Source organism: Pleurodeles waltl, chromosome 12 (assembly GCF_031143425.1).
Source record: "Pleurodeles waltl isolate 20211129_DDA chromosome 12, aPleWal1.hap1.20221129, whole genome shotgun sequence".
NCBI lineage: Eukaryota > Metazoa > Chordata > Amphibia > Caudata > Salamandridae > Pleurodeles > Pleurodeles waltl.
This window is the reverse complement of record NC_090451.1, coordinates 653,398,486-653,419,011: the sequence shown is the minus strand read 5'-3', so window position 1 is coordinate 653,419,011 and position 20,526 is coordinate 653,398,486. Positions and strand designations below refer to the sequence as shown.

The 20,526-nt window shown below is 44.0% G+C and overlaps 1 protein-coding gene across 6 annotated transcripts in view; it reads right to left on the bottom strand.

Moving 5' to 3' along the window:
* TDRKH (tudor and KH domain containing) overlaps positions 1–20,526 on the bottom strand; it is a 445,279-nt gene that overhangs the window by 311,466 nt on the left and 113,287 nt on the right. For all 6 annotated transcript variants that reach the window (XM_069218300.1, XM_069218302.1, XM_069218305.1 and 3 more), the window contains exon 5: positions 12,159–12,301. In XM_069218300.1, coding sequence (XP_069074401.1) covers positions 12,159–12,301 — 143 coding nt within the window. The remainder of the gene's footprint in view (positions 1–12,158; positions 12,302–20,526) is intronic.

Sequence of the window (20,526 nt, the reverse complement as noted above, 5' to 3'; positions counted from 1 at the left end):
CCATGCAGTCCTGAGGAAGATTAAGGTGACCATACTGCACTAGCTCAGTAGCCAGGCTGCCAAATTCAAAGACAAGAGGTTGGGATGTCTCATCTGGCCTCGAAACTTCGTGAGAAGTTCGGGCGGCAAGGTAATCTGATATGTCGACGGAGTGATAGGTGAAGAAGGTCTGGCGTGGCCACTACGGGGAGATGAGAATCATCTTGGTGTTGGAGTGGGACGGCTTGAGGAGGACTGTCGGTATCAGGGGAAGCGGTGGAAAGGCGTAAAGAAATTTTCCTGACCAGTTTATCCACAGGGCATTCCCCAATGTTCCTGGATGGTAGTACCTGGAGGCGAAGCCTTGGCATTTTTTGTTTTCTGGGGTTGCGAATAGGTCTATAGAAGGGGTACCCCACATGGAGAAGATGGAGTGGACGACGTCGTCGTGCAGAACCCACTTGTGGTTTTCGTCCATTGCTCAAATGAGGGCATCCGCTTGGACATTCTGTATGCTCGGAAGGTGAGTTGCTACTATTGTTAAGTTCCTGGTTAGAAGCCAGTGCCAAATAGCTTGGGCCTCCTTAGACAGAGTCCTGGATCTGGTGCCCCCTTGTTTGTTCAAGTAATGCATGGTGGCCATGTTGTCTGTTTGGAGAAGCAGAGTTTTCGCAGTCAATGCGGGGAGGAAGGCCTTAAGCACAAGATGGACTGCACGTAACTCTAGGAGATTGATGTGATATAGTCTTTCCCTCTGCGACCAAGAGCCTTGAATCTGAAGGTGATCCATATGCGCTCCCCATCTGAGCAGCGATGCATCCGTGACTACGGTCTGAGTGGGAGGCTGTTGGTGGAATGGCATCCCTTTCAGGAGATTGCTCAGAGAACACCACCACTTGAGGGATTGAATGGCATGGGGAGAAAGAAGGATGCTGTTCTCCCAATCGTCTACTAGTTGAATCCATTGATTTTCTAGGCACTCCTGTAAAGGTCTCATATGGAGGCGAGCGTTGGGAGTGAGATAGATGCAAGACGCCATCGACCCCAGGAGAGAGGATATCGCTCTTACAGTGACCTGAGGGATTTTCTCGAGCAGCTGGCACTTCTGGAGGATTGATAAAAGTCGTTCCTCCGAAGGAAACACCTTTGCTTGAGTGGTGTCGATGATGGCGCCTAAGTAGTGCAACCTCTGTACAGGTGATGTTGTGGACTTGGAGAGATTGACCTGAAGACCCAGTCTCTGGAGTAGTTGGTAGGTCCAATTGAAGTGCTGTTGGGCCTCTAGGTATGTGGATGCTTTTATGAGCCAATCGTCTAGATAGGGATAGACGAAGATCCGATGTTTCCTTAAATGGTCTGCCACCACCGCCATGCATTTGGAAAACGTCCTCGGTGCTGACTTGAGGCCGAAGGGTAGCACTGTATACTGGTAATGGCTTTTTCCGACGAGAAATCTTAAGAACTTCCGATGTTTTTTTACCACGGGAATGTGGAAGTCAGCGTGGTGGAGATCTATTGAACAAAGCCAATCGCCTTGATGAAGTTGGGGATAGATTTGGTGTAAGGATAGCATTCAGAATTTTTCTCTGCAAATCCATTTGTTGGCTATTCTTAGATTGAGAATGGGTCGGAACTCGTGCTTGTTTTTCTTTGGAACCAGGAAGTAACCTCGAGTAGATTCTCTTTCCTTGCTGGTTCATAGGAACAGGTTCTATCGCCTTCTTTTGTAATAGGGTTCTTACCTCTACTTTGAGAGCGTCGAGGTGGTATTTCACCGGTTTGGGTGGAACAGAAGGCGGAAGGTTTATGAACCTGAGACAATAGCCATTCTGTACAATATTCAAAACCCAGGCATCTGATGTTATGCGTTGCCACTCTTCCAGGTGATGCGTAATACTTCCCCCTACTGTAGTGGGTAATGGAGGAGGGGGAAGTGAGGATTCAGGGTTTAGACGCCGATGTTTGACGACCCCTTTGGGCGGTTTGTGGTGTGGAGCGACCCCTTGTTTGTTTTCGCTGGGTCAAAAAAGGTCTCTGGTGTTGCTGGTGCTGGGATCTCGGAGGCATCCACTGCGGTGTTTGAAGCATTTGAGCGAAGAATCTACGGTGGTAGGGATGGAATGTTTTCCGTTGTTCTCTTGGCTTCTCGATGCCCACTGCCTTCAGAGTGTCTAATTCTGTCTTCATCCTAGACATCTCGTCGTCAGCATGAGACCCAAACAAAGTGGAACCTGAGAAAGGAAGGTTTTGGATCCTCTGTTGCTCTTCTGGCTTGAGTGAAGTAAGGCGTAGCCAGGAATGTCTTCTTAAGGATACGCCCGGAGAATAACTATGTGCAGATAACACGGAGGAGTCTGCAGCCGCGCTAATCACTTGGTTGGAGACCATGGCGCCTTCGTTTACAATCTCCAAGAAATCCTCCATTTTGTCTTTAGGAAGGTAATCAGCAAATTGTAGCACAGAATCCCAAAGGGCGCGATCATACCTGCCCAACAGGGCAGTGGCACTAGCCGCTTTCATGGTGATGGCTGAGGTTGAGCAAACTTTGCGGCCTGCGGCATCAATCTTTCTACTCTCCTTGTCTGGTGGAGAAGAAGGCGACGGAGATGTTGAATGCAACTTTTTAGCAGCCACGATTACCACCGAATCGGGCGCTGGATCCGCTCTCAGAAATAAAGGGTCCTGCTCCGGAGGACGGTATTTCTTTATGAGTCTGGAAGGAGTAGTCTTGGTTGTGGAAGGTGTAAGGAAAATGTCCATTGCCAGTTCAAGTAACCCTGGGACCAGCGGTAGTAATGGTCTAGCCGAAGATCGCTGGTGTAATTTCTCAAATATGACAGAAGTTGTTGGAGTGGGTACTGCCAGAGGGATGTTCAGCTTGGTAGCACAGCAAATTAATACCTCTTGAAAAGTATTCACATCATCTATGGGAGAAACTCTCGGAGACGGGGAGTCCGATAACGTCGGAGAGTAATCTCTTGTGGATGAAGAGGAGTGTCTATGGTGGGAATGCGGAGACCTGTGATCCGAGTCATGCCGATGACGGTATCTAGACGCAGAGGAACATCTCGAAGAATGACATGATTGTCTTGTGGATTCTGCAGGAGTCACTGGGGCGGCCTCTGGAAGCAGTACCGGCGGAGGAGCTGTAGGTGCCAGAGATGTCGGTGGTAGAGGAGATGGCTGAGGAGAAGGCTGAGGTGAAGGTGGCAAGAGAATCAGAGAAGCCGAGGATTCTGAGGTGATATAGACTCTCCTTGGTCTCTTTGAATGCCTTCTTGACGTCGAAGTACGACGCAGACGTGTACCTCTCGATGTTGACTCCTCTCGCCGTTGAGAACCCCTCGACGGCGATCTGCCTCGACGTCGGTGGGATGACGTTGATAGTCTCCAGTGGCGAGTACTGTCCCTCGACGTCGATCTTCGCGTCCACGGTGACCTGGACAGGGAACTTCTCGACGGCGAATGTCTACGCCGTCTCGTCGATGATAACGCTCTCGATGGCGAGCGATGCCTCTTCCTCGACGGCGAGCTGTTCCTTGTCTCGACGTCGATGCTCTCGACGTCGTCAGGAACCTGTCACGTTTTTTTAGCAGATCTGGAAGCTGCTCCAGAGGACAAAGTGAGAGCCCTGGTAGAAGACTGACCTACCAGGATTGTCCCCTCCGTCTACTGTCCTCCTTGGCTTGAAGACAAATTTTCTCCCGGTCACGAAGGGTGCGCCTGGAGAAGGTTTTACAAATGTCACAGGCATCAGATTTATGAGATGACGGCAGGCAAATAATACAGGCTTGATGTGGGTCTGTTTTGGCCTTCTTCCTGCCACAGCTAGGGCACTTATCAAAAAGAGAAGGCATGCTGGTGGAAAAAAGCCTCAAATTTCTGTCAGAATTTGACAAAAAAAAGACAGAAAACATTCACTCTGGTTGAAAAACGTCAAGTGAAAATGAAATCCAAAGGATTTTTGTTGAATTCTAGTAAAAAAAAAAAAAAAACTATAAATAGGTGGAGCTCAATGCTTCAGGGTCCTGTCAGAAGGAGCCGGAAAAAAGAACTGAGGCAACTGCCTTTTGCTATGCATGATGGGATACAGGAAGACTTTCTCTTCTTAAAGGCACAGCTCTATTTACATTCTGTATAATGGCAGCCTAAGGGCTACACTGCCCTGCATTGTTTCATCCTTATTTTGAAGTTGTAAAAAGGTTTGTGAAAGATGTTTTCTACTTCATCTCTAGAATAAACATGTTTTTAAATGTATATCTATACTACAGTATCCTTTTTTCAACCAAAAGAATGAACAATTTGGCCTTTGTAGCCGTTCCTCTAGGCTGCACATTGACATTCTTAAGTGACTTTGCAGGCCTTCCTCAAGAAAGGCGAACATCTACACTTAAGAATACACTTCAGAACAGTGCTCCGGGGTCCCCGCAGGCGTGCAGAACTATTCAGTGCTTATGACTATACATGGAAATCCCCTACGAGAGAATCAATGTTACATTTTGGCAACTCCTTCCCAAAAGAATTCTGACAGCTGTAATACTCTGAAGCTTGGCCAGTGATGGGAAAACACCAAGGGTAGGTCGTAACACAACTGTATGTTAATTATAAAATCCTCTCATGTGGTGGACCTCCCTTTACTAGCTGGTGTGTGCCAAGACACAGTAAAACAAAAGTTGTCTACCTTTAACACTAGTTATTTTATTCTTCCTGGTGTATTTACACTGAAATCATAAGAACTGATCTGTCTTGCCTACGAGTGGCATCCAGGAGCATTCAACAAAATAAAAATATATTTTCCTCCAGAAAAGCCATGTATCTTTCCAAGTTAAACTAGTTGTTATAACCTGTTGTAGGCTGTACCGGCCAGTTTTAATTGGTCTTTATAAAATAAGCCAATTTTAAATTAGAAAAAGTGATTAAGGCAACGTGAAAGAAAAACTGCCTATGGACAGTATTTGCGTCAACATTAGTATCTAAGATCTGTTCTTCCAGAGGAAGGCATGGCGGAGACGGGGCCCTACATAGGACTGAGGCCCCCATCTTTTTTGGAATGAAGACATGGCAAGCCTAACAACTGCCTCTTTTCTCAGAGTTCATTACTTTTTATAGGGTAACTTTGGAAAGCAACAGGCACACCTCGTATAGGCGAATGGGAAGATGCTCCACTTGAATCTCTTCCAACATGGAAGAAAGAAAGGATGACGCATAACCTTGTTCAATAACTTGCAAGACTCATTTGTGAGATGTGCTGGATAACCAACCCGGGAGGTACCTCGCACTGGGTGAACATGAGCTGCGGAAGACAAACTAAAGTGGTCAGGTTGGCCACTGAAGCAGGGGAGGAGGAGTTGGAAGAAGGGTGCCTCTGCTGGCCAGCACATTGCCTTCCGGTTCTATACCTGTGACCCACAAAAGGGCTGGAACGTCTTTTGCCTTGTATCACTGGTTGTAAAGGCTATCTTCGTGTATATGCCAGCCCTCTGGAGTAAACTTATCTTAAACCACCATCTTCCAATCCCAAAGAGGATGAGAGAGCACAGGAGATACCAACAACAGCTGTACAACAGGAACCACTGAAAAAGTAGGTGAAATGGCAAAGGCTGATGATACATTGACAAGCAACAATGAAGCTGTAGACAATGCAGAAACGAAGGACGCAGCAGACTGTGACATAGTTTACACTGTAGACACAAATGACAAGCAAAAGAGGCCACAGACACCGTCAATAATGGAACTGCAGTTTGTAAATCTAACATGTCAACGAGGGTGTAGACGATGTAGCAGAGAGAAGGTTGGCACTTGGAAGAAAAAATAAATCACCTCAGAATTCGAAAAGCATCACTGCTTTTTTTATCTGGCTTCCATCAACAACTGATGATAAACCAGAGGTGGTGGTGATATAATCTGTTTTGATCCGCTCTGCTTTTACTGACTTAACAGCACCGTCAACATTTTTGGAGACAGCTGTATCTTGGCTTTCCCGAGTGTTAGCTCGGGCACAAAGGCGGAATGTTTAGCCTTCTGGGCATGTGTATGAGGTCTCCAGCTTTCCTTGGATTTGGAATATTCACATTTTTCGGACTGAGATGCTCTCCTGTTACTTCAGTGTCTTTTTGACATTTTCTACCGCAATACACAATCCTTTTGTCGAATGCAGAGCTGGAAGCAACACACAGACAGGGTAGTGTGGGGCCGATTCTGCTTTTTTTGCCACAGGTGGTACACTTCACAAAAAGTGAAGGAATATACATGGAAAAAAGCACCACCTTTTGAATGAGTAACAGGTAGGAAAAAAAGTAGAGTGACATTATAAAACATCAAATAAAAAGTCAATTTGTCAACATCTAAGAGGGAAAAAAAGCCTTAATGCCAGGGTGACAAGATCCCTCCAGTGTTCAGAAATCCTATTTATCTGAACAGGAAAAAAAGAACAGACTATGAGGCAACTACCAGTACAAGTATTATTTGATATCAAACCTAATGGTTTTTTTTTTTTTTTTAAAGAACCGTATTTTTTTTTTTACTTATACCATATAGATTGAATGTCCTTTCATTTGACAAGTTAGTTTAGGGCCAATTGCTTCATTGTCAGTGATGTTGGAGCTTATGCTATAATGAAATGACATTTATCTAATTTGATAAAACTGAATTGTTCAAACAATCTGGAAATAACTCTTATGACAGACTGTATATAGGATTTTTTAAATGCAAAAGGGACAGTTTGGCATTTAAAAATTGTTTTCTTTTTTTAATATATTGGGCGTGCTCGAGATTCCTTTGCGGAGACTGAAATATTCTAACTTTTATGGATATTCATCAAGACCTACAATGCAGGGCCCTTGCTGTCTGATAATCAGAGCTTATGAAGTTGAAAAGGTTACACACCTGTAGTCCTGGTTCTGAGTTTTAGGAATCTTCATTGAAGTCAAACGTTCAAATAATGACCTGCTGCGGGAGTGGACCTCGGAACACTTTTTATAATAATGCTTGACCATGAAATTAACAGCACCAAGTGCCTTTATCCGTATATCAATGTAATGGATCTTTCAGTGGTGATGTTTGCCCTGGATGCGATTTGGATGTCTTTAAAATGTCTATTTCAACTGCACTGCAGCATCGTAAGTGCCTACCTGTCTACATGACGGTAAAAATGCAGTGTGATAGCTTACATCGAGAATAGTGAAAAAAGAGTCTTGTCCCTTTCAGAGTCCGGGACTCAAAGTGCACTGTATTTTCAGTTGCTGTCTATGGTCAGAGTTGTGTTTTTTTATTTAACACACACAGTGGTGATTATTAGGTATATTTATGTATGCTTCACAGATCAAACATAGCCCTGCAAGATAGAAACTATGGTCTAAAGCACCTCTTAGGCAGTAGTAAGAGACAACAATCGTTATCAGGTGTCATGAAACGCTCAAGTGAGAGTACATCTGATTAAAAAATATATATATGTTTCACCTATCCCACTCTGGCCACCGCTTAAATGTCAGAGTGCAGACGGTAATGTTTATAAATTTATGAAAAGGTCTACATGTTGCATTTGAATGCTTCTTACCTTCAGTGAAGGGAGGAAGGCCTACAAGCCAGATAGACCTCTCAGTTTCAGGTAGGTGATGTGGCATGTAGTGTCACTGTCTGGCCAAAGTCCCTGAACAGCCAGATGGCCTATGTGTGCTCCCCATCCTGAAAGTGAGACATCAGTTACAATGACTTGCTACATTATCTTCTTTAGAAAAGATACCCAAATAGGTTCTGCCTGTTGCACCACCATACAAGCAACTGTTCAGCAAAAGGAAACAGGTAGTTTGTGCTCCTACTATCTCTTTATGGATACCTGTCTTCCAGTCTTTGCTACAACTGTCACAATATGCAGCCTTGCATTAAGGACTATGTAGATGCATGACGCCATTGAACCCAGAACAGAAGATTTGCCTAGCTGTTATGTTGCTGGTATTCGTTAGTACCTAGTACTTGTTTCGGATATGTAATACTATCACCTCCAAAGGATACATGCTTCCTTCCTTCAGTGGTGCCTATGTTGTCTGTCCAAGACAGGATACACCACTGTGCCGGTCTTGAATCCGATTGTTCTAGGTTGACTTGGGCCACATGTAACTGGCTATTTTTCTTTATAAACTAATAATCTAGAAAGGGATAGACAAATACTCCTTTTCATGTTAGATGGGTTTCTACTATCACCTTGCATTTTGAAAACACACATGGAGGTAACTTTGAGCTGGCCTGCATTCTGAACTTTTCTTTTCTGATGGCAAACATATTGCTGAGTGTCTTCTTTTTGCTGGCCTTTCATTTGTATTAGAAATTATCTCAAATAAACTCCTCGGCCTCGTTGACTGGATGGTACCCGTTATTGCACGCTTTTCTAGTGGCACTAGCATTTCGCTCCTCAAGATGAAGCACTGATGTTTTGCTCTTGGCTTTGGAGGAACTGGTGGTGGAACAGCCTTGGATCATACAGAGTGTTCCTTATTTATATTTTACACCCACTTGTCTATTGTTATCCAGTATTACTGCTGCTCTGGGGGTGCGGTTGGGACAGTCAATTAGGGAGCTCATTGCAGAAAGGTCTGTTGAATCCACAGCTGCACTTATCACCTGGTTAGACACTAGGACGCCTTTATGGACTGTCCCTAGACAGTCCAGTTTCCGATACTCGGGAAGATTAATGATAAACTACCAAATTTCCTGCCATATCACTCTATAATAGCTATGTAACAGCTACCAGGAAGCACTGGCATTTTTTTTTTTTGTTTTTTTTTTTTTAATGGGTGGAAGCAGTACAGCACTTTTCGCCGGCAGTAGCATCCAATCTCTCACTTTCCCTCTCTGGAGGGGAAATTAACTCAGATGAGGACTCACGCCTGCACCAAATAGATGTTACAATAACGGAGTCTGCTTTTAGACATTCTGGGTCTTTTTATGGCGGCCTATACTTTCTCTTAAGACGAAGTGTTGCCAATTTTAACTGCCACTAATGTAATGTACTTCTCTTTGGCCACATCCGCCAGCCCTAGTGCTAAAGATAGCAGTGGTTTGGTCTATTGAATGATAATTACTACTGGCTGACGGGTCTCCATTTTAATGTCCAATTATGAAGTTTGCCTAGCAAGCACTGAAAATTTGATAATGTCGCCCACCAGTGATACTAGGAACAGTAAGTTAGCTAAAGATGTTTGAGTGTATGTCGCCACATATCATCTGAGTCTGAACACAGCAATCTTGCTTTCGAAAGGTCTATTCCTCTCTTTTCAGGAATTCTTTGTTCTTAACACAGTATTTGGAGAAGATAGCATAAACGGTCACAGAGGAGTCTGTAAAAGGTTCTCATAAAGAATTGACAGCCTTATCAGACACAAAGGAAGAGGTGCTGGATCTGGCGAAATAATTGTCCTATCCTGGAGAGGAGGCCTTGTGGTACTATACTCCTAAAAAGCCCTCGAGGTTTTTCCTTGTGATGGTGATATGGAGTAAAATGAAAAGATTGGTGTTATCTTGGGTGAGGTTATTTATTGTGAAGAATCATAGTTAAAAATAAATTGATGTCAGTGGCACCGACTGAAGCCAAGGTGATGCAGTCGAGATCATAGGCTCTGGAGATGGCGACGCCAATAATTGAGAGTTTTTTGGCATAGATAATGTGTCAGTGCTGTGGTGATCACTTTGACAGTGAAGCTATTCTGCTTGGCTTTGATCTTCAGAATCCTGTTGACATGAAAGACTTGCGAAGCACATTCTGTAACATTGATGAGTCAATGATCCATTCTTCCAAAGTGAGCACAATGTATCTGATGCTTTTGAAGGAGATATCACTGGCTTTGACGTCACTCGACACCATTCGATGTCCGACATGTATTGCCACTTCATCTTCTCCCCTAGTTGTACCCCTAAGTGAGTCTGTCAGGAGGTTGCAGGCTCTCAGAGTTCGACTGGAAGGCAGATCTCTCCATTCTTCTCTTTTTTTACTTCTCTTCTGCCCACAAGGCTTGCATCATGCCCCTTAGTCGTATAACTCCTGGTCCTTTATTATTCTATTTGACGTTTTATTACAAATATCACATTATTTTTAACCGAATAAGAGGCCAGGAGACAGACAACACACCTTCATTTGTCCATGATTGACACTTTTCTAAAAGTGGAGATATTTCGGACAGAAAAAACAGCACAGACAGGAAGAAAACCACTGACTTATGGTTGGAAATGTTGAGTAAATATGTCAAAAATCGATTTCTGATTGAAAAGTATATTTTCCAAGGTTTAATGATTCACATGACATTCTTTTCTGAAGAGTCAGAAAAAAGAACTGACTTTTGGAAGCAACTGCCAGTCCAATGCGCTACGATGGGAAAAAGAACATCCCAGACTCTTAAAGGGATAGACTTCTTTTTCAGTATTCTAAACACAAACCTATTTGGCTGCATTTTCACTTTCATGTAGAAAGACTAAACATTTTTTGAAAGTCAGATTCTGCATTGCAGTAAAAAAAAAAAAACAAAAAAAAAAAAAAAAAATGTCATTTTGAAATCATGCAATCCACATTCAGGAAAAATATTGCCATGGATAGACTCTTATTGAAAGATGCATAACATTAACAGATGGATAAAGGCACTTTGTCCTGTTCCTTTCAAGGTTAAAAAAAATCTATTATAAGAAAATGTTCCAGGGTCCAAGCATGCAGCAGGGAATTAGTCTAATGTTTATGACTATTAATGAAGATCCTACAATGCAGAAGCAATTTTTATGGGTAGAATAAAATCTGGATGGACTAGAAAACCATATCCTTGGCTCAATCGTCTGGAGGTCTTATATTTTCATACTGTTGGTGTCCACATACTGAGTGCCATAGGTATGGAAAGTCATAGCACTCTACGCCATATCTACACCTCCAGGAAAGGGCTTTGTGTTCCCTAACAATAGTCAGCTGAACTATTTAAAACCGCAGCCGTTACTAATATTTTTATAAAATTAGCTACAACGATGACGGAACACAGCTCAACAGAACCTTCCATTCAATGGAGAGCACTGCCAACATGAGGCAAGCTTATAGGAGGAGGAGGAGGAACATAAATGTCATGAAAGTATTCCTGACCTTCAACACCTGTTGTTGCTTTAAGGACTTACAAAATGCAATTGTACGCAAATATTTCTCTTTTGTGCCATACTAAACAGAGGAGTCCAGGAATATATTTGGATCCACAATGGGCTTGACAACTTTAATACAGTGAGGGATCTAGTAAACCGATTGCACCCGAACGAGATAAGAAAGATTTCAACTAACAAACCAATGGAAAAAAATGAAATTAGAAAAAGTGTAGAAATGCATATACATGTTATTCCAACAACATTAAACCAGGCCGTGCAACCAGTCTTTCACATTTGTTGTACACTGAAAAAGAATAGCACACAATGTGGGTCCTTATAGGAAGGACTGCATCAGGGCCAGACTAGGAACCCATAGCAGCCCAGGTACATTTTGTCAGACCAGCCCCAATTGGGTACATAGCAAGCAAGCCTGACCACCAAAATGGGGCTTGGGAAGTTCTCTCGCCTCCCCCCACTCAGGATTCAGAACGTATCAGTAAATTAGGCTTGACTTCACTAATAATTTATTTCTACCCAAACAAACTCTTTTTAGCAAAATTATGCTAATCAAAGACTGGGAAAAAACAACTTTCTAACCTGTACCATGCAGCTCTTTGATGGCAGTTCATAGCTTACTGTGCTAGCTTATGATTGTAAATTATGAACTACAAAATAACAAAAGGATCTCTGTGACAAAAGCTAATACCACTGGGCACTGCACATAAAATACTGTTCTGTGATCTACATAGTACACGTACTTTGCAGCAGGCATAGTAGCCCCCTGGGCTACCTTAGAAGAGCCAAAACTGCCATTGGACAAAACTCTGATCTCTCTCTCCCACAGGTACTTTAATTACCAGTATTAACTTGGAACTTTTATTGCTGCCTGAAAAGAATTGGATATACAAGGAACTCTACAGTGCTTTTACAATTGCTGCACTGCTACAAAACTGCCCCCACCCTTTCCAGCCTCCCAGTGAAACCCCCAATGCCCAGTAGTCAGTCCAGCCTTGGACTGCATCACATATTCAAAACGTACCAATCCTTCCTTCAATACAATGCCATGCCATGTAACCCACCTTTGCCAACTTCACTTCCTTTTCAGATCCTGTCACTGTGATGAGCCTTGTGAGGGCCAGCTTGCAGTCTCCAGGTTCACGGTCACAGACTATTTTTGCTCCTGAACTCTTACAAATGCCTTTGACTGTGTCTCCACCTCGACCTGCAACAGAGTGTATTCAACACTTATCACTTAAAATTTTTCTCTAAATATCAACCATGTGACCCTCTTTTCTCCCCAGCCGGAATCTTTTATATATTCTCCATTCACAGTTGTGCTCTAGAAATTCTAAGGTATGGTGGCCTATGGGGAAGTGGAGGTAAGCCTTGACCTTGTGGATTGGCATTCAGGTCTTTCAAAAGAGGGGTATGGGGTACCTAAAGCAAATGTTACTCCCTGTATTGTTGTGGAAATGTGATCTTACCGCTAATATAATGTAACAGTAGGACTCCCAGGTCAACGTCTTGGATTGATTCAAGCATGTGACTCTATGAAAGATCCAATGCTGGAGTAATAGGTTCACTAGTAAACAATTTTAATTTTGGTATTGTCCTGTTTTCGTGAATGGTTAAATGGGCCCAGTGCTGACCTGGACGAGAATACTGACATTCCAAAAGCAGGTTATGATGTAAGGTCCACCTGACTGATAACTGATGCAAGTACTCGCCATAATAATAAAAGGAGCAGTTTGTCCTTGCATGTCCTTCGCGTAGTCAAAATAGTTGAGTCACATCTTCAAATATAAGGTTTGAAGAGTCTCACTGGTTTAGTAGAAGGACTTGAAAGAATGCTGTCACTGGGAAATACAGTTACCCTGGATGGAAAGAAGAAAGAATCCTTAGTGTAACTAACTATTTAATGAGTTTCTCAGAACAAAGGGCTCGAATATGACTTATACTCCTAGCTAATCCTATAGCTACTGAAAAGGCAACTGTCTATTTAAAATGCTGAAAGTTCACTCAATGCACTGACGCAAAGTGTTTCATCATTAATTTACAAAGGACTTTTCTCAAAGCCACTGAGTCAATTGGGTTTCCTAATCAAGACACAGCCTTGAAACCCTTCTAGGGAATCCTAAGTCAATGGAATTATAAAAATAAAATATGACACTAAAAGATATTCCAGATAAATGATAATGGAAGTCTAATCAACATGGAAGAAAAATAACTACAATTGAGCCAGGTAAAGAAAATAAATCAGTATACAGTTTCTTCCAAACAAGATAAAAGGTCTATCTGCCCCTCTAGACAACAACTTAAGAATCTCTTTCACTTGATTGGGGATGCGTATCTTTAGGAGGATTGATTGGCTTCTTTCACAATGTCATTGTCTTACTTGGGAAGTGCAAATGTTTTGTTATTGAACTTCCAACGAGCCAGATAATCAAAATCAATTGTTTTTGTAATGTATGGGATGGAACACTTTGCTAAACAATATAGTGAGAAGGTCCCTCTTGTGCAGAAACCTCCTCTTTGTTTAAATGGAAATTTGTAGGATATCTGTGTCACAACGATTGGGACAGTCTGGAGCAAAGATAATTATTTCATTTTGTCGGTCCTAGCTTGCTGATTACTTTTGGGAGCAGCTGGAACTAAGGAGAGGCACAGAAAAAGATTTGCCAAATTTACAGTAGCATCATCAGTAATTAGGCAGCAAACGATGGAAGAATAACACAGACACAGATTTATTAGCACAAGCATTACATCCAGCAGGAGAGGTGATCCAGAACTGCGTAGTCGCAGTGAATCCACCGACTATAAAGTTGCTCAGAATTTATAACAACATGGATTGCACCCCCCCCCCCACCAAAAGTACAAATCATAAAAGAATAAACATTATGCTTCAACAATCCCTTTGGAATGAAGTTCTGGGCAAAGATACATTGTTTTGGAAAACAATTTAAGGGTTCCTATTGATATTACAGCCACTTGTGTTCTATCATGTGACTGCTGAGTTTGTTTGTTTGCTTTTGAATTCCAACCTTCCAGGAGACAGACTGCTGTAGTGAACATATTCCTTGTAAACAACCTAATGGCTTATAAACATTATACAGCAGCATCGAATGCCATATGTATGTGCTACTCTCAAGAGCAATTTACAGCATGTAACAGTCTGTTTATATAATAAACCAAAGTGGTTGCTCCCAGGTAAAGGGGGACAGAGTTAGTGTTGCCAGCTAGCAAGTGGGCAGCTCACATCTCATCATGAAGACATTGCATTGCTGTTCCCTCGACAACCATTCCTCTTGTTTAGCCACAATATAAATGTTTTCTATCCATCCATCCATCCATCCATCCCATGATGAGCCTGTTACCACCGTCTGAATCCTCAGTGGTCTATGGACTGGGACCACAAAAAAACAAGTTCTTCTTTCAACAATAATGATAAGTACTAGGTAGTGGTAAAATATCATCCAGTTACAATTCCATGCATACGAGTTCCACTGGTATCTCAGAATTATCTGAGGCCTCTTGAAAAATCTGGTTTTGGTAAAAAAAAAAATATTTAAAAAAAGGCATTACAACATAACCATAAATGGAGGATATTTGTTTGACTTTGGGTGAGCATAATTTCAAGATAGATTAATTTGCTTTGCACATGCAACAGTCTGACTTTCAAAGTAAATACTGGCTTTTCTGTTTTCCAAGGCTCCACATAAGTACTGAATGACATGTACAGGAGTAAGACTATTTTTCGCATTCCGGAGTAGATTTAAATCTTTAAGGAGAGGTGTTATTTTCAACTCCTATCAAACCTTCTCTTGAAAATCGGTACTGACACATTAGTCAATAAACATCCCTTTACATTTAATCCAAGCCACTTCCATTTCTGTGCATCTTGATAAATAAAACAAAATACATCTAGCTGTCTGTGTCAACCTGAAGAAAAGCATCTTAACCAGCTTATATGTCTGGATCAGACTAAGATACAAAAGTATGTGAAGTTAAATCAATAGGACAGATGTGATCTCCTTAGAACATATCCAAGGAGACACCCATATCCTAATCTTTTATCCCTCGGCCCACTTGTTTGTTGTTTTCATGTCAAGAATTAGAAAAAGTATTCTTTGAGACCTTTCTCCAAGGTGAGGTAATAGGAGTATAGGATCTTTTCCCTCCGAATCTTTTGAACAGGTTCAACTGTATTCTTTTATTAAAATGTACAATTCATGAAACAGCCAGTCAACGCGGTATCATTTTAAAACATTTTCTAGAAGATGCGATGGAGATCTTTTCGATCTGATTTGATATCCATTTTGCACAACCGCTAGCCACCATCTGCCTCTTGTTATCATGTGGCTATCTAGGAGATGCTTTGTAACACTGACTCTCAATCAGGAGTTCAGGTGCAATAGTGGGGACAGGATGAACAGTGTTTTGAGGTCATTGAAGAATGTTAAGCAAGAGCTGAGAGTTGCTTCCCAAGATGGCTTCTAATTATGGCAGTAGAGTTTCCAGTCTTGCTACTGCTTCGGTTGTAGACTTTAGCAGCATAGTGTACCATCCATTGGGTGCTAGACTGGGCTCTACCTTTGATAACAGAAGCTAAGCTGATAGAGGAAAAAATAATGTTCCTCATATCTATTTGAAACTATTGTATCTCTTTTAGCTGTTTCTTGACGGTATACATAGATCCATGTTAAACTGGATTGGTGTTTGCAACAGCAGGTTCAATACCTGTTTTGACAGACCCATGCTGGGGCTATGAGGAACATTATGCAATTTCTATACATTCTATTGCTAATTCAGTATGGCTGCTCAAACGACCCACAACATCTTGGATTACTCCTGGGGCATGTTCTGATTATAATTCCACATTGTAATTACCCCCCCCCCCCTCATTTCCACAACCATTGGGCTTCATGTGACAATGACAGTGACCTTGGTGCTCCCTACATCAAAATGTAGTACATGGTGGTGGAGTTGTCAGGTCACATCCTGATGTGCATATTTTGTATTTCAGGCAGGAATATGTCCAAGGCCAGTTTCACTGCCCTTAGCTCCAATATATTTATATGCATTTTGCTTTCTTAATTCGTCCATAATCTATCTGTTTGCATACCTTGTAGATAAGCATCCCATCCTGTGAGAACATCATCTGTTGTAAGAAATAACTGAGGTGTTACTAAATTTAGCAGGTGTCCTTTGAAGATGTTTGTCTTCCACTGACCACCATTTGAGAGTTTGCTTCACAGGTGTGGATATTAGCACAAGGTTGCCTCAATTTCCTGATACCTGTTGCCACTGGTTGCTCTTGTATAATCCTTATGCACGAGAGACAATGCAACATCATAAGTATGCACGAGAAAGTGTTCCTAGGATTGCTTTCACCTTTCTGACACAGGTGCTTTTGACATCAAAAAGATTGACTGGCAAATCAATTTTCCCTTTACTGAGCGGCTATGCTAAACCCTTTCCTGTTGAAATCTTTGCTACTGGGAAAAGGGAGTCCCAAAGCAGTACCGCACTCGGTAGATGGTGCCTGAATGGTCACACCAAGAAATCCTGCAGCACAGACGGTACAAAATGGCCATACCTCCTAACCTCAGAGTCCAAGCAAAAATGCTTTGCAAACGTATGGAGGGAATCCCAAGTTGCGGCCTTACAAATGTCAGCCACTGGAACACCTCTAGCCAAGGTCTGAAGAGGCCGACTTAGCCCTGGTGGAATGGGCTCTTATTCCTTGGCAAAGAAGGTTCCTCCTGATGGAATAACATATTTTTATGCAAAGAATGACACACCTGGATAGTGTTCTTTTGTGGACAGCCTTGCCTTTCCTCTTCCCCACGTAGCCAATGAAGAGCTGATCTTCCACTCTGAACTCTTGTTCTGCCAATGTAGAAGCTCAAAGCTCTCTTAGGGTCAAGCCGATGCAGTCTCTCCTCCTCTTTTGATGGATGGGGAGGAGGGTAGAAAGACAAGAGCATTATGGATTGTCCTAAATGGAAGGGTGTAACAACCTTTGGTAAGAAAGCCGCCCTGGTCCTCAGCACCACCTTGTCCACATGAAAGGTAGTAAAGGGGGGGTTGAACGCTAAGCGCCTGGAGTTCACTCACACGCCTAGCTGACGTGATGGCAACAAGAAAAACAGTTTTCAACACCAAAAACCTTAAAGGGAAGGAATGTAAAGGCTCAAACGGCGAACCCATCGGAAACGTGAGAACTAAATTCAAGTCCCAATGAGGCATAATAAAAGGAGTGGGAGGAAACCTATTAGTAAGTCCCTTTAAGAACCTTATTACTATAGGGGACTTAAAGAAAGAGGGTTGATATGGAAGACACAGAAAGGCCGACAAATAGCCTTTAACTGTCGCAACTGCACAACCCTCCTGCGCCAAGGATAATGCAAACAATAAAATGTCTGACAAATGGGCACGTAAGGGATCAATTTGGTTCTCTCCACACCAAGCAACAAATTTAGCCCATCTCCCGGCATAGATTGATTTGGTGGAGTGTCACCTGGCCCATAAAATAACGTCCACCACTTCTGGCGGGAGAGAAAAGGAACTCAGATTGCCCCGTTCTATCTCCAGCCATGAAGGTGCAAGCTCTGGAGGTGGGGGTGTAGAACCTGCCCCTGCGGCTGCGAGAGGAGATCTGCCCTGTGAGGGAGACAGAGCGGAGGGCACAGTGAGAGTTGGAGAAGGTCTAAGTACCACACCCTTCTTGGCCAATCCGGAGCTATTAAGATGACTTGGGCCCGGTCTTGGCGAATCTTCATCAGGACCCGAGGAATCAAGGGTATTGGAGGGGAGGGAGGGGGGGGGGGGGGGGGGGGGAGTAAGCGCGTAAAGCAACTGGCCGTACCAGGACATCCAAAACGCGTCCCCCAACGCTCCTTGCATCGGATACTAGAGGCTGCAGAACGACAGACAGTGTGCGTTCTCCAGAGTGGCAAAGAGGTCTACCAGAGGAAATTCCCACATCCGCAAGATGTAAAGAATCGGGTCTGGATGGAGAAGCCACTCGTGATCGGCAGAGAAGTGCCGACTGAGACTGCCCGCACGTACGTTTAGAACCCTAGCCAGATGGTTTGGTACTGTGCAAATCCGATGCTCCTGAGCCCAGGACCAGAGCCGCAGAGCCTCTCTACAGAGAAGGTACGACCCTACTCCTCCCTGCTTGGTGATGTACCACATTGCAGTAGTGTTGTCTGTCAGGACCTGAACCGACTGACCACGAAGGGAGAGGAGGAAGGCCTTGAGAGCTAAATGTATCGCCCGCAATTCTAACAGATTGATATGAAACATCTGTTCCACTGGAGACCAATGACCCTTGATCTCCAGGTCCCTCAGATGAGCTCCCCACCCTAGAGTGGAAGCATCCGTTATCACCGTGGCCACTGGAGGAGGTAATGAAAATGGCCTTCCTTGGGAAAGGTTGCCGTCCACAGCCCACCATCATGATCCACTGCAGTCTCTGGAGATCTTTATCGACTCCGAGATCCCCTCTGTGTTGAAACCACACCTGCGGAGGCACCACTGAAGAGCCCTCATACGTCAGCGTGCATGAGTGACCAACAGAATGCATGAAGCAAACAGACAGAGCAGACGAAGGACCTTGAGAACTGGAACAACTGCTCCACTTTGAAACACTGGAATCAACGCCTGAATGTCTGAATCCGCTGAGGCGGAGGAAAGGCCCGAACTGCGTTGTCATCTGCAGGTGAAGCAGCAAGAGCTCTGGAGACTTGGCTTTGATCAACCAATCGTCCAGGTAAGGGAATACCACTATCCCCTTCCTCCTGAGATTTGCTGCAACCTCCGCCATCACCTTCGTGAAGACTCGAGGCGAGGAAGTAAGACCAAAAGGAAGGACCGCAAACTGATAGTGTTGCGACCCCACCACAAACCGTAGATACTTCCTGTGCGACTTGAGAATAGGGATGTGGAAGTAAGCATCCTGCAAGTCGACAGACACCATCCAATCTTCTTCGTTCAATGTCAAAAGCACCTGCGCTAGGGTCAGCATTTTGAACTTCTCCTGTTTGAGGAACAAATTCAAAACCCTCAGGTCCAGGATAGGTCTCAACCGACCATCCTTCTTGGGAATCAGGAAATATCTTGAACAACCCTGACCCCTTTCCTGCTCTGGAACCAACTCCACTGCACCTTTTGATAACAGGACTAGAACCTCCTGCTGTAACAACAGGAGATGATCTTCTAATGTAAAGGATGGACAGGCTGGAATGGGAGGGGGAAACTCCCGAAAGGGAAGGGCATGACCTTTCCCCACAATATTGATGACCCAGGAGTCCGATGTAACCGACTCCCACATGTGGAGAAAATGAAATAACCTTCCCCCTACGGGAGAAACATGGGATCAAATGGATGGAGGAGTAAGGCTGCTTTCCCTGTTGCACCCCACTGGAGGAAGAGGAAGAGGCAGGGTGCTGCTAGGTGGCCCCTCTCGCTCGAACCCTACCCCACCCTCTAAAGGACCTATAGGGAAGAGTAGGAGGTTGCTGGCTTGCTGGCCTGCTGGCTGAGGTCTCCCCCGAAAGGAAGAACCCCGTCCAAACCCCCTAAACCTCCTAAATGATCTAAAAGGGGTGGTGGAAGAAGCCTGCAAGCCTAGGGATTTGGCGGTAGCCCTGCTCTCCTTGAAACGTTCCAAGGCAGAGTCAGCCTTAGACCCAAACAGCTTGTCCCCATCAAACGGTAAGTCTAACTGGGTCATTTGCACATCTGCAGAAAATCCAGACGATCTCAACCAAGCATGCCTCCTGGTTGCAATGGACGTGCCCATCGCTCTAGCCACTGAATCAGATGTATCCAGCCCGACTGTATAACTTGCGTCGCTGCCGCATGAGCATCAGTAAAAAGACCCAACATGTCCTGGGGCAAATCAGGCAGCACAGCCTTGGCCGCGTCCATCAGGGCATAGATATACCGGCCCAAGACACAAGTGGCTTTAGTAGACTTCAGGGCCATGCTGCACGAAGAAAAGGTTTTCTTTGCAGATTGCTCCATCCTTTTCGATTCTCTGTCCGACGGGGCCCCAGGGAAGGATCCAGGAGCTGACCGCGAGGAGCATGAGGCCTGAACCACCAGACTCTCCGGCCCCGGATGTTTAGAAAGAAAACCTGGGTCCCCAGGAGCCACTCTGTACCTCCTCGCCACCGACCTACTGACAGCAGTTGAGGACACCGGCTTCCTCCACACCTTTAGGATTAGTTCTGTGAGAGCCTCATTAAATGGAAGGAGCGTCTCCGCAGCAGTCGAAGCAGGATGTAACACCTCAGTGAGGATGTTTGTCTTCACCTCAGCTGCGGCGAGTGGGAGGTCCAGGAAGTACGCAGCTTTCCTAACCACTGAATGGAACGAAGCAGCCTCCTCCGCAAATTCCCCTGGAGATGCCAAATCCCACTCCAGGGAAGTGTCAAG